We start from the raw sequence: 13,067 nt of genomic DNA on the forward strand, positions 1-13,067 counted from the left end.
TGTATGAACGGTGCTCTGACTTGGGAACTTCTGGACGTCACCAGAAGGCGCAACTGCAAAGTGTCAAGGAAACATGTGTGTTGAGAGGCATGTGGCAAACTTAAGCACTGTAGAGGTCAAGCAGCAGTTCTGGATGCAGGCCTTTCTGGATATAACTTTGCAGTGTTTCAGACATGTTTTAAAAAAAAAGTGTAGAATTTGCATAATCTTATTTTCAGCTTAAGCTCCCCGGTTGGAAGCAATGTCTTTGCATGTTACCACAGCAAGTTCTCTTTCTTAGTTTGCAACTTGCATGTGTGTAACGGGCAAAAAAAAGTTCTCTACTGAGCTTGACAAGGAGATGTTAGTAGTGTTACTTTGAATGAAAAGTGGACACTGCTTCTTGCTTGGGAACTGCTTTGTGCTCAGAACTGTGATGCCCTCTTTCATTGACCCCTCTAGAAAGTGGCCAACAGTACTTTGATGATAGAAATTAGCTTTTAGTTTGTAACCACTGGGTTTTGGTTTGTGGGGTGTTTGTTTTTGTTTGCCTGTTCTTATATAGATCATTGTCAGTACGCTTCTTTTTTTCTAACAGGAGTTTTTTTTTTAATAGTTGTTCCAGCTATTTAATGGAACCGTCCCCTAGACAAAATGCCTGCTTATCTGTTTCTAATATTAAACCTGACAAGTATGACTTCTTAGGCTGATTTAATTACCACTGAAGTAAAAACATTGGAAGTCAAGCAAGTGCTAGGAGTTCTGTTTTGGTAGCAGGGGAGCACTTTCTGTAAAAAGCGTACCCCTGCATTTCTGCTTTAGACCCAACTGAACATGCTTTGTCTTCGTCATTATTTCAGTTGTTGCCTTCATTGCAGAGTTTCTTTTCCCTCTCTGCCCCCCCCTTCACTGTGCTCTGTGCTATTAGGGAATGGAACCATACTTAACAGTTTTTAGTTCTCCCTCTATTTACAGCTTCTAGTATTAAAGACAGCCCAGTGAAATGCATTGCAGTCACTAGCAAGTTTATCCCAGTGGCCTCCAGGGTGCAGAGCAGACAAAGGGACCCAGCACAGCAATGAAAGGACCAGCTGCTCCTCTCTGCTCCGTTTTTGTTCTGAGGCTCTATCAGGCTGCCAGGAGCCTCGCTGGTGATTCTGATAAGTTTAGAGTTGAGGTGCATACCAAATATTCAAGTGGAAGAGCAAGAAAAGACTGACACAGAAGATAGCAATGCAAAAGGAGATCTAGAAACCCCAGAAACAGCACGCTAGATGGCCACTAATCTTCTGTTGTCTGGTGATTAAATGTAACACGACTTGAGTTGTATGCATTTCTTATTTATCAGTTGTGGTTTAGAAATCCTTTCATTACACGTTAGCTATGAAATACTTTTTTTTCTGTCAGTCCAGCCCAAGATAATGTTTGGGGAGAATCACAAAAAGGGGGCTACAGCTTGCAGTATATGGTTTTTCCTGCAAAAATTCTGAGTTAAGATGTAAAAAAAGGTTTTTTGTTAGTTTGTTTTTGGTGTAAAAATAGCTGTTTGATGGAAACTCTGAAGTGCTGCTTCTCAGATGAAAAATGTGTTTGCGGGGGAGAAATGCAAACGACTTTTATTGTGGATTTTGCTTCTTTATTGGTATAAATTACGTTCCTTACATTTTCAAAATACTTTGCAGTGGAGAAGTAGGTCTGATAATTCCTATTACATAGATGTGAAAATGGAGGTGGTTTGGTTGCCCTGGAGTTCAGTGAGGCAGCCACCAAAAAACTCTGACTTCAGTACTGGTGTAGTACTAGTAAGCACCCTTCAGATTTCCCTAGGAAACGTTGGATTCTAATTTATGGGAGAACCTTTCTGACTGATCTTGGGAACCATTTACCTCCTTCTTAACTTGGGCCATGCACCACTTGTGGGACAAAAAAAATAAGCAGCTTTTTTACTCCTTTTGACTTGTGTTTATTCCATTCCTTTCTTTCTAAGTTTGATTATTTTTGTTTACTCAGAGTTGTTTCCTTTTCTGTTTATAATTGTCATCCTCATAACAGCATCAGACATCTTCCAGCAGTGAACTGGGACAGGATTAATGTATATTTATGCTTTGGTCTTGTGCATTTGTTACTTCCCTGAGGAGTTTCATGAGCAGAGGCAGCAAAGGTGGAGGTGGGCATTTGTTATGATGAAAGAATTTTTGCTTACTCTTCAGAGAAGGAAGTCTAAGAAGGTACCTTGCATTTGGAGCAGATGAAGTTTACTATGTCTCTTACTTCCTGGGAGAGTAATTTTGTCATTTTAATACTTAAGAATACTGCTGCACAAAAATATCTTAAGTGTTGTTTCACATGGACAGATGAGCTAGTTCTCATGGTCCTTGAGGACTCTGCCCGTAAACTGGCTAGAAATTTGAGATGTTAGGAGGGACGTTCATGGTTGCATAGACCAGAAAAATTGTTTGCTGAGAGAGAAACCTGTGATCGGTAAGCTATTCCTCTAGCCATTTGTACCAGAGATGGACAGAAAGGTAAGAGAGGGTAGGTTTAAAAGCCTTCAGTTTAAGCCTTGTGTTTGCATTGGGAGTAAAAGTAAATCCTGGGATGTGCAATTCCTCCGTGCACATTATTCTCTTACCCTTCCCTGCCTACCTTTTTCTGTGTGCATATGTTGGGAACCACTGCTCTAATTATATTTTTAGACTGCAAAAGTATAGATTATAGAAATTAATTAAGAAATAATCCGCCACACTTCAAAAAGGTATTTGAAATAACTTTATGAATTTAATGTTAGGTAATGCAGCAGCTGTTAAAAGGAACCACTGGGGGGATAAAAAGAGGAACAGAGTGGAAGACAAGACTAGTCAGAGAGATGGTAAATTTTAAATGTTACTTGTATTGCTAAGAATTAAAAAGTATTGAATATTTTATCAGGTTTTCTTTTGTTTTTACCTTAATAATTTTGTAGCCAGTTCCTTAAATTGAAGGAATTGCAGTATTGCAGCCAAAGCCACGTTTACAAATGTGGGTTGTAAAACAAATACAGCTCAAAGATCTAAAATTAAAAAACAAACAAAAAAAAATTTAAGAAAATTTCTGCAACCAGAGATGAAGAACTGTATTTTCTTTTTATTACTGTGGGACAGAAATCTGCATGTTCACATAATCCTTTTTTTTTTTTTTTTTCCTCTCCCCTCCATCCTTTTAATACCCTCTTTTTTTGGGTGGGTTGTGTGGGTTTTTTGTTGGTTTTTTTTTTTTTGAAACTTTGCAGCTTTGTGCAAATGCATATCCTTTCTAGAAATACTAAAACGGAAAACCCTTCACTGAACTCAATTAGCTATTGATAGATGAGTGCATAGATCTGTCAAACAACTTCATTTGCATTGTAGCAAGGCTTGGAGGGCTTAGCTGACAGAGGGGTATCCCACTGCGCAATGTAGAGCTGCTCAGACACAAAGGAAGAGGCCGTTTCTCCCTCCAAGTTAACAATACAAATGAGAAAGATGATGGATGGAAGAGAAAAGTGTTATTCTTATTTTACAAATTGGGATGTGACACAGTGGGTGTCATGTGGTGTGTTTCTTTCAGCAGCAGGACATGCTGAAGCAGGTCCTGGTCAGTAATTTCTATCTCAATATTGCGACTGCAGTTCTGCAGTGTTGTGTGATGAACTATATTGGTGAATGTATCCAGGCTAAAAATAACCACCAAAAAAAAGTAATAATGTTCAAGCTGCCATTGTCAGCAAAATAAATGCTTGACAAACTATATATATGCTTTATATATGTGTGTGTATATATATATGCAAGCAAAGTGCCTTTGAGTTATAGTAGAATATAGTGTGTATATATATATATAGAATTATAGTAGAAATCTGCAGAAGAACTGAAGTGAGTCTCATGTTACAGTCTAGTGTCCTGACAACCAGTTTTAATTTTCTTCTTAGTGAATTTTGAAAAATACATGGAGAGATATACTGCAGTACTTTGAAAAGAACCTTGTCCACTATCTTTAGTAAGACTGAACTTGAGACAGCAAACCTAAGGACAAACTAATGGGAAATTTTAGGAAATCCAGATTTGTATTTGCAGTTCAGAGTGGCTGTATTTTATTTATGAAGCTGCGTTGCCTGTTTGTCCTCTGCCTTCTCCCATCACCTCTCTTGTGCTGCTAATGCAAATGTATGCAAGATTAGGCAAATCCTGGCAGCCAGTTGATGAGAAGGCAGAAAAGCCTTGCCAGGAGGGCAATTAATCTCATTTTTGTGCTTTCATTTTATTTGTTATTAGATATTTTCTCTTCCTAAGGAGGAGTCATTTGGTAGACAGGTGGACTGCAAGTCATGACTGTGCCCAGTATGGCTGGTGCAGCAGGCAAAGTGGCATTTTGTACTGGGGTGCATCATTAATCTGCTAGAGATCACACGGTAATACCACTGTCCACACAGCGGACTGTTGCTTTTAGAAGGGAAATCTGTGGACGTTTCTATAATCAAAAGTACTGCTATATTTTCTCTTCCTCTCCTTAAACTTTCTTGCTCTAAAGTGCAAGAAATGGCTTTCCACATTCATAAAGAAATTCTCTTTCTGCTTAGCAGCAGAAATGTAGAGTGTCATTTGGAACCTCCTTGTTTCTCTAGCTCCTCAAACAGCCCGTTTGCTTCTGTAATTCCCAGCTGCTCATTCCCGTTTGGTACCGCCCCCCCACCCCACCCCCCACCCGTTCTGCATGTGTATTTGTGTGGCCGCTTCGGTGGCCTGGATTGCAAACCAAACCTGTTTGAAAACACAATATAATTTCTCACCCTTGCCCCACCCCCCATTTATTTTTAACTTAATTAGGATCCCAGGTCTTACTTGGTTTGCCACTAGGTGTGTACCACAGATTCATGTGTGCTACACTGCTTATAAAATATGAGGAAAACAGTTAGGTTTCAAACAGACTAGTCACCCAGTCTGGTTAACCACACCGAACGTGCAGGTTGTTGCGAGGGCGGAGTGCAGGGCAAGAATAAAGGCATTGAGGGGTGGGGAGTGGGATGAAAGATTGTCTGCTAGGCTACACTGGAGCGAGTGCAGGCAAGAAGAGCCCTTCAAGCTGTTTTTTGCCAGTGAAGGCTCTGTTTAACGCCAGGTACTTTCTTCAAATGTAAACATTTTGGGATTTCAAAATGTACATACTAGAGAAAGTAAATTGGGAGTGTGATTTTTTTTTTTTGATTTTATTTTTTTTTAATCTTAAGTAATCTTAATTTATACTTTATAAATTGAATCAAATTGTTAGTTTTCCAGGTTGACATCTGAGTAAGACTTTTATGTCTTACTCATGTCCTGTGTCTGTGCAAGTCCTAAGTTGAATTGGTATTGAGGAGTAGAAGTAGAATCTTACTGCTTGGAAACTAAGGAGGAAATATTCCAGTACTGAACAGATAAGACAAATGTTATTATCCCACTTTACTACTGCCATGTGTTTGAAAGTCAGAGCCTTACCTTATAGTCTAGAATAACCTGGATGTTTGAAAAAGAAGTTTGATCATTGTTTTTTTGTTTTGTTTTTTTTTTAAATCCGTGTCTTTAATGGAAGATGCCAGTGATGGTGGACGGTCCTATAAAACAGTTTTGGATCGCTGGAGAGAGTCACTTCTTTCTTCTACCAGCTTGTCTCAAGTCTTCCTTCATCTGTCTACATTGGATCGAAGTGTCATCTGGTCAAAGTCCATCCTCAATGCTCGCTGTAAAGTGTGTCGAAAGAAGGGCGATGCAGAAAGCATGGTGCTGTGTGATGGCTGCGATCGAGGCTATCACACTTACTGTATCAGGCCCAAGCTGAAGGTATCTGAGGAAGAATAAGTGCTTCCTTTTCACACAAAAGTTCTTATGACTTAACTGCATATAACTAATGCCTTTTTTTTTTTTCCCTTCTGTTTCTAGGCCGTTCCTGAAGGAGACTGGTTTTGTCCAGAGTGCCGACCAAAGCAGCGCTCTAGACGCCTCTCCTCCAGACAGAGGCCTTCTGTGGAAAGTGATGAAGAGACTGCTGAACGACTAGGAGAAGGGGAAGAAGAGGCAAACTATTATGAAATGGGACAAAGTGAGGAAGAGCATTATGAAGAAGAGCAAGATGAGGAGGATGAATCTCAAGAGGAAGAAGAGATAAGGTAAATAGACATCTGTTGAAGTGGTTTCTTACTGAAATATCATCTTGATTATTGGGTGGATTAATTGTTCAAACAAGCATGTATCTTGAAAATCCAGCCTGAAAAAACGTTTATTTTTTTAAAATGGCGGCTTGTTATTAATTTGGCTCATACTGATGGGTTTAATATTAACAAAAGCTAGGTCCACTGGACTTAGACTCACTTTTCAGGATGAAAATTCCAGCCTTGGATGTATGGGTGAGAGATGGCCATCAGAGTTGCAGTTCTGTACAGCTACTGTTTGAATGAATATCAAGTGGAGAGAGTTTCAAACAGTAAGGATTCTCTGGAGAAAACCTGGAGTTATTTTTGTCCAGTTTTGAATTTTGGGGGACTAGATGCATACAGTACGTATTGGAACATTAGGGAAGACAAAGTCATCCATCGGAGGCTATGTGACATTGGGAGGACTTGAGGACTTCTGCAGTACCTGTTTAAAAAAAAAAAACTCCACACCAAGAAATCCTCTGCCAAAACCAACCAAAAAAACCCCAACCCCAAACAACTAAATAATCCAATGGGATAATTTCAGTAAAGTGATGGGATTTGATACACATGCCAGGAGCGTAAAAGTTGAAGTAAGCTTTCCTGATCTTGGAGTATTTTTCTTCTTTTTGGTACAGTTTTTAGACTGAAGCAAGGTTATTTGTGACTCTGACTGTTGGGATTCCGTAGTTGGGAAGAATTTGCATCTCCTTGGGAAGTAAATTTATCTTTGGGATCTTCCTTCTCTCCTGTAATGGAAGAAGAGTCTTGAGTATTAGTTATAAACCCTGACTAGAGCATAACTTTTATGCTTAGTGTTTTAGAACTGCAGTTCGTTTATGTAGCTAACAGTACTGTTCAAAAATCCTAGTAGTTACAGTTGCTGTGAGAAATAATTAAGCGATATAAAGGAATTGATAGCTGGTGCTCCAGTTAATGCATTCGTATTGCACAAGCTGCAAAGGTGATCAGAAGTCTGAGCATTTCTTTAACGTATGTGCTCCATGTAATACTTAGTTAAGAGACATCAGAGCAGTATTTTAAGATAACGATAATTGGATGACTGCATCAGCTTGAAAGCCGGCTGCTTACCAGTCCAACCTTGAATGGTTGGGTTTTTTTACACGCTGAATTAGAAAACTGAGCAAAAGAGGGAGGAATGGAATTTTGGGATAAATAAACATAATTGTTCACTTTTTGTAGCCCATCAAAGCAAGGAAGACCTCAGGTCAAGTTCCCATTGAAAATGAGAGCAGCCAAACTCAACAACCCCTTCTCAAGCCAGAACAGCCAGCGTCAGGCAAGATACGCTTCTCGGAGTCAGCAAAACACACCGAAGCAAACTGAACCTTCACCTAAAGTTACCAGAAGGGGTTTAAGAAAGGTAAAATCAGCCCCGCCATCAGACACAAAGCCTTCTTTAAGACTTAATAGCCGGACCACTCGTCAGAGCCAAAGTTCATTACAAACAGATGTATTCGTGGAATTAGTCAGTCCTCGAAGAAAACGAAGAGGAAGAAGGAGTGCTGATGATGCACTGGAAAACAGCCCGTCTAATTCTCTCGGATATAGAATTGTTGATACTGCGGACTCGACTGAACGGCTTAGGAAGTATCCAAAGCTTTCTGTTCCTGATAATGAACCCAAGAGAAGAGGCAGGAAACGACAATCCACAGGTTAGAGAAATGTATTTGTCCAGAACGAAACGTTCTGTTCCTTGCTCAAATATTTGTGTGGTAGAGCAAGGAGACTAGAAGTGGTGGCTGAAAGCATTTTTTTACCACTTCCAACAAGACAGTTCCCTTTTGCAGTGACAGAAGTAAACCTTAAAAAAAAAAAGAAAAAAAATTCAGTCATCTAAAAAACAAATACTAAATTTGCCAAGGAGATTTATCATAGCCGTATTTGACATTTTGTATTTGCACATAATATGGAGCAGTTACTGATAAGTGGATAGAAAATGTGAAATTGATATTTATGCCTTAACCCATGCAAATACAAATGTTTACTTATAGCTTTTATTGTTTTCTTTTATTAAGGAGTTAAGCAGTGAAGAACACAGATGTAGGCAAGGTAGTGAAATTTGGAATATGTACATACAACAAGAAATTGCTACCAGAAGAAAAATGTCATCTATCTGGTGCAGGGCTAACAGTGTCTTCGCTTGTTAAACTAATATACCAAGTATTTGATGGTAGGGAAATGCTTGGAGAGCTACAATAACGTTTGAAAACAAAGAGGACCCAGTGTGAGACCGAAAAGTGTAGAAGAGCTTGCACTCCAGCGTGGCAGCCTTATATTCTGCACTATTTCTGTACTTCGCCATTGGAGTTTCTGCGTTTATCCTCTAACCACCCTGCTGACTACTCTTGAAAGCAGATAAAAGCACTCTGAAAAGAGGTTTTGTGGAAGTAGTAGTTACGAGCAGGCGGCTTATTCTGTCTGTCTCTAATAGGGCTTTTCCTTAAGTGTTTAACAAATTGTCTTAAAATTGAAACCAGTGAAAAAATCCTTTCCAAAATTAATGCGATGAAGGAGAATGCAGGAGGAACCCAGCTAAGTCCTGGTACTTGTCTCTCTTGCCATACAAAATGCGATTTGGTGGTTAATAACAAGGCTGTAGTAGAGTTAATATCTGAAGCCAAACTACGAGTTGTGCCCTGAAACTACAGATTTAGTACCCAAGAATAATGGTGTTTCACTTCTTAAAGTGTTTTTTTTTTTGTTTGTTTGTTTTGTTTTACTTGTCAGGTTTTTATTTTTATCTCATGGGGTGGTGTTACTGTTTTTTCCAGAATCATCTCCTCAAACCTCATTGAGCAGGAGAAGTTCAGGACGTCAAGGGGGAGTCCATGAACTCTCAGCTTTTGAACAACTCATAGTGGAACTGGTGCGACATGATGACAGCTGGCCTTTCATGAAACTGGTTTCCAAAATCCAGGTAACTGATAGAACTGTAGGGGCAGTGATAATGGTTGAGAATCCTGTTTGCTGCCAGTAAAACTTGGGATTTTACAGCATGGCCGGAACAGGGGAGTAGAGCTAAGCAATGGGATTCAGAACTCTTCCATGTCAGCTCAAATATTTGGTGCCAGAGGTAACTTTTACAATTGAAATGTTATTGAGAAAATTTTAAATAGGCATTTAAATAGGCATTTAAAAATGTGAAATGCTTTGATGGGGGGGGCGAAACAAAACAAAACAACTCCAAACAGAGCACAGGACTGCTAAAGGTAAGCTTATGGTTATTAATTAGTTGCATTAATCTTCAATTTATACAAAGGTATTTTGAGAACAGACCTGCAATAAAATCACAAGGTAGGAACAACTTCTCATGTTAACTATAATGCAGTAAAAAGATGGTTTCTTAGCTTAGTTCCTGATTTAAGTAGGTACCCAAAGTAAGTGCTGCTTTAGAGGTTTGGGAACTTTTATTGTAATACAAAGCACGTCTGCTTTCCTGCAGGCTGCACTGGCTTGTCAGTTGTAAGGCACTGCTGGAACTATCCTACCCAAACACAGTGCCTGTCCTCTCCAAGCCCTCTGGAGCAACTCTGCACAGACACTCTTGCAGGATCTAGAGCTCGATGTTTTAAGTGCTCTATTAAAATTAAAAGTGACAACTGTTAAGTGAAGACTTGAGACTGAATTCAGAGTGACTGGAAGGATTAATGTATCTGGACAAAAAGAACAATGTACGAATGTGAATGAAAGGTGGAAGTACAGAGGAGCAGGAGACTAATTTTGAATGAAACAGAGAGTAGTGTCTACCTACTAGAGTACAGGAATTACACTGGAAGGTACAAGAATCTGGTGAATGCAAGGAAGCTTCTTAAGGAGGGATGGAGAATTCAACTTAATTTTGATCCTGAAAAGAAACTGCTAGAATTCAGTGCATTCTGGTTTGCCTCAATCTATCACAAAGGGATAATCTCTACTGTAGTTCAGAAAGAAAAATCCATACCCGAGTGACCCAAATTTTCTTCATTAGGATACAAATTTTGGTTTAAACTTTTTGCTGCTTTTAAGGCAATATAAAGAATACCTTGAATGATCAGTGAACAGCAAGCCAGAAGCAGAAAAATTACCTTTCTTTTTAGTACTTACATAAGCAGCACTCCTAAAGGGAAAGGAATGAAAAATGTGTCAATCTTAATTCTATTGCTCCACTAATTCTTTCTCTAGCTTCATTTGTAGGTTGCACTTAATACAGTAAAAGTTACAAGCCATAACCAAGAACCTGGTTTGAAAGCATTCATGATGGTGCATGTGGGTAGCTTTTCTTGTTTAATCTAAAAAAAAAAAAAAAAAAAAAATCAGATTTGGATTGGGTATCTGTTTGCACACACACCCTCCCACCCCGCTTAGGGAGTGAGACAGCATCGCCCTAAGCTTGGTGCTTACCTGGAATTCAAAGTCTGTGATCCAAACGATCACAGCCCGTAAGGGTTAGGCAATCCTTTTCCCCCCCTCACTTTTATCACATGAACAGCCTCTCAGAACACTGTTTATCTCTGGTACTTGCATACTGTGTCCTGCTCACTGCAGAAAGGCTCAGTACCTTCTTGTCAACACAACTAAATGGAATCTCAGGATTTCATTTCTTTTGCAAGATGGCAAATAGTTCAGTAAAAATGATCATTGCTCATGATTAAGGAGCTTTTAGTATTATAATATGTTACAGGAAAATTAAAAGTCTTAAAATCTTGGAAATAATCTTGGCACTGGACAGGACTGGACACCATAATGCTTATCTGCTCACGCCATTTTCTTACAGTTGATCACAGGGTATTAGATTTATTCATTTAATTGCTGGCTAGTGTTTGTTGTGGTCTGCTACTTTAATGATACAAAAACCAGAAAAGCAATACCTGAAAACTAATAGTCAGTTTGGGAAACGGAGGTGGTTGCTTGGGACTTCTCTGTTTATTTAAAAACAAACACAAAACGCTTTCTGCTCATTCATGACTTGCTTAATTTTTTACATAGGTAGAATTTTAAGCTTCTATTTGTCTATGAATCATTCTTTTTCTTTACTTTTATTTTTTTTAAAGGTACCAGACTACTATGATATCATCAAAAAACCTATTGCCTTAAATATAATCCGTGAAAAAGTGAATAAATGTGAATACAAGTTTGCATGTAAGTATTATTTATTGAAAGAGGTAGTGAACTCTGTTCTCTCTCTTTAAAATAAATTATTGTCCTAAAATAGAGATGTGTCAGAGGATTAGAAAGCTGAAATTGTGTTTGGTTCGGGGGTTTGTGGTGTGTTTTGTTTTAAAGAGCATTTACTAATATTTTTCAAATAAGGTTTGCTGAACATGATGTACAGATAGATAAGAAATGAGCAGCTGAGAAACTGCTGGTAATTTCTCAAGCCTTTGATGTCAGTGAGTGACACTGATGAAATATTTAGAGAAGGTACTGCTTGCTTTGTATTTCCTTTATTGATAATCAGAGAAATTTAAGACTGTTTGCATGGCACTGCACTAATACAGTGATAGACACTTGACACAGATGTAAAGACGTTTCTGGGCTGCAACTCTGTAGGATCACTGTACTAATCCAGTGGTGTCATACTGCTCTCTGATGACTTGAGACATGCTAAATTAATCTGTTTGCTTTTTATTTACTAGCGGAATTCATTGATGACGTTGAGCTGATGTTTTCAAACTGCTTTGAATACAACCCTCGTAATACAAGTGAAGCAAAAGCTGGAACTAGACTACAAGCTTTCTTCCACGCTCAGGCTCAAAAGCTTGGACTTCCAATCACATCTGGTAATGTGGACCACGCTGCTCCCGCAGCAAAGAAGTCACGAATCTAACCTCTGCCTTCCAAAGGATTTTTTGAGGGAATCTGTTGTGTTCATTAAAATGAAATGTTAAATCACGCAGTCGTCGTGTCTGTCTAAAGCAATAACAACTGTTCAACCACCTTGAAGTGTGGCCTGCACTATATTCTCAATGTAATATTAAGCACTCAGGAGAACGTAGGAAAGATTACCTTTGCTACAGTTTTATTCAGTGTCTAATAATTTTGATAGATGTACTGGATACAGTACTGGTTTACAGAGGTTTTGTACATTTTTAATACATTCATGTGTCCAAATATCTTCCAGAAGTACATTTTTCCTGCACCAAATGACCTTGTTTCATCCTCTAGATTTTGTAGGAGCTGTGGTATTGAGGGCTTTATCAACTCAGATAAAATCTTCTGCTGTAGCACAGTTGAAGAAACTGTGTGTATGTTTAAAACTTGTTTGAGCATATCTTCTCAACACTACACATGAATGAGTACAACTGCATATCTTTTAAGTACTGTACCAGTGCTGGCTGGAGGTATTCAGTCTGAGTTTATTAAGTAGATATTTATTTAGCATTCAAAGTAATTTGTGAATTTGTTTTGTATTTATAAAATTTGTACTTGGGGATTAAAAACAAAAAAAAAAGTTCCATAACTTTTAAAATTTCTTTTCCGGTGGGTGGGGGTTTTTTTGTTTGGGTTTTTTTTTGCTTTTTTTTTGTTTATTCCCCTCTGACTTGATGATCAATCAATAAATACCTTCCCGTGTCCCAGGCAGTTCTTCTAGCAATGAGTAAATTTACAGGACTGTGCTACAAGTTTCTACGTACAACTTTGGACGTGTACAAATAAAATGACACCTTTTTCAAAGTATTTTGAGCTCCTGACATTTCCTTTTGAGTTACACTGCTACACCATCTTCCCCATTAACTTACTAGGACAAGTTGTTGGAAGAATGCAGCAGAATTTGGTTTCAATGTGAGTACCCCAACCAGCATTTTTGGCAGCTGCAGCTAATGAGATAGTGGACTGGACTCCGAGTGATGCAAATATTCATCAGTATGTAAGGAGGAATGTGAGAAGTACGTGTGTAAGTTGTATG

The 13,067-nt window shown here is 38.6% G+C and overlaps 1 protein-coding gene across 3 annotated transcripts in view; it reads left to right on the plus strand.

The window, feature by feature from the left end:
- BAZ1A (bromodomain adjacent to zinc finger domain 1A) overlaps window positions 1–12,838 on the plus strand; it is a 62,310-nt gene extending 49,472 nt beyond the window's left edge. For 2 of the 3 annotated variants that reach the window (XM_086463576.1, XM_086463577.1), the window contains 6 exons: window positions 5,560–5,807; window positions 5,907–6,133; window positions 7,361–7,833; window positions 8,953–9,098; window positions 11,212–11,299; window positions 11,797–12,838. In XM_086463576.1, coding sequence (XP_086319702.1) covers window positions 5,560–5,807; window positions 5,907–6,133; window positions 7,361–7,833; window positions 8,953–9,098; window positions 11,212–11,299; window positions 11,797–11,987 — 1,373 coding nt within the window. In that variant the 3' untranslated portion in view covers window positions 11,988–12,838. Of the gene's footprint in view, window positions 1–2,767; window positions 2,849–5,559; window positions 5,808–5,906; window positions 6,134–7,360; window positions 7,834–8,952; window positions 9,099–11,211; window positions 11,300–11,796 lie in introns of all 3 variants that reach the window. The other variant, XM_086463575.1, reaches the window with a different exon arrangement.
- Window positions 12,839–13,067: the final 229 nt, after the last annotated feature.

This window comes from Leptosomus discolor, chromosome 3, assembly GCF_034619465.1.
Source record: "Leptosomus discolor isolate bLepDis1 chromosome 3, bLepDis1.hap2, whole genome shotgun sequence".
In the NCBI taxonomy this organism is placed as follows: Eukaryota; Metazoa; Chordata; class Aves; order Leptosomiformes; family Leptosomidae; genus Leptosomus; species Leptosomus discolor.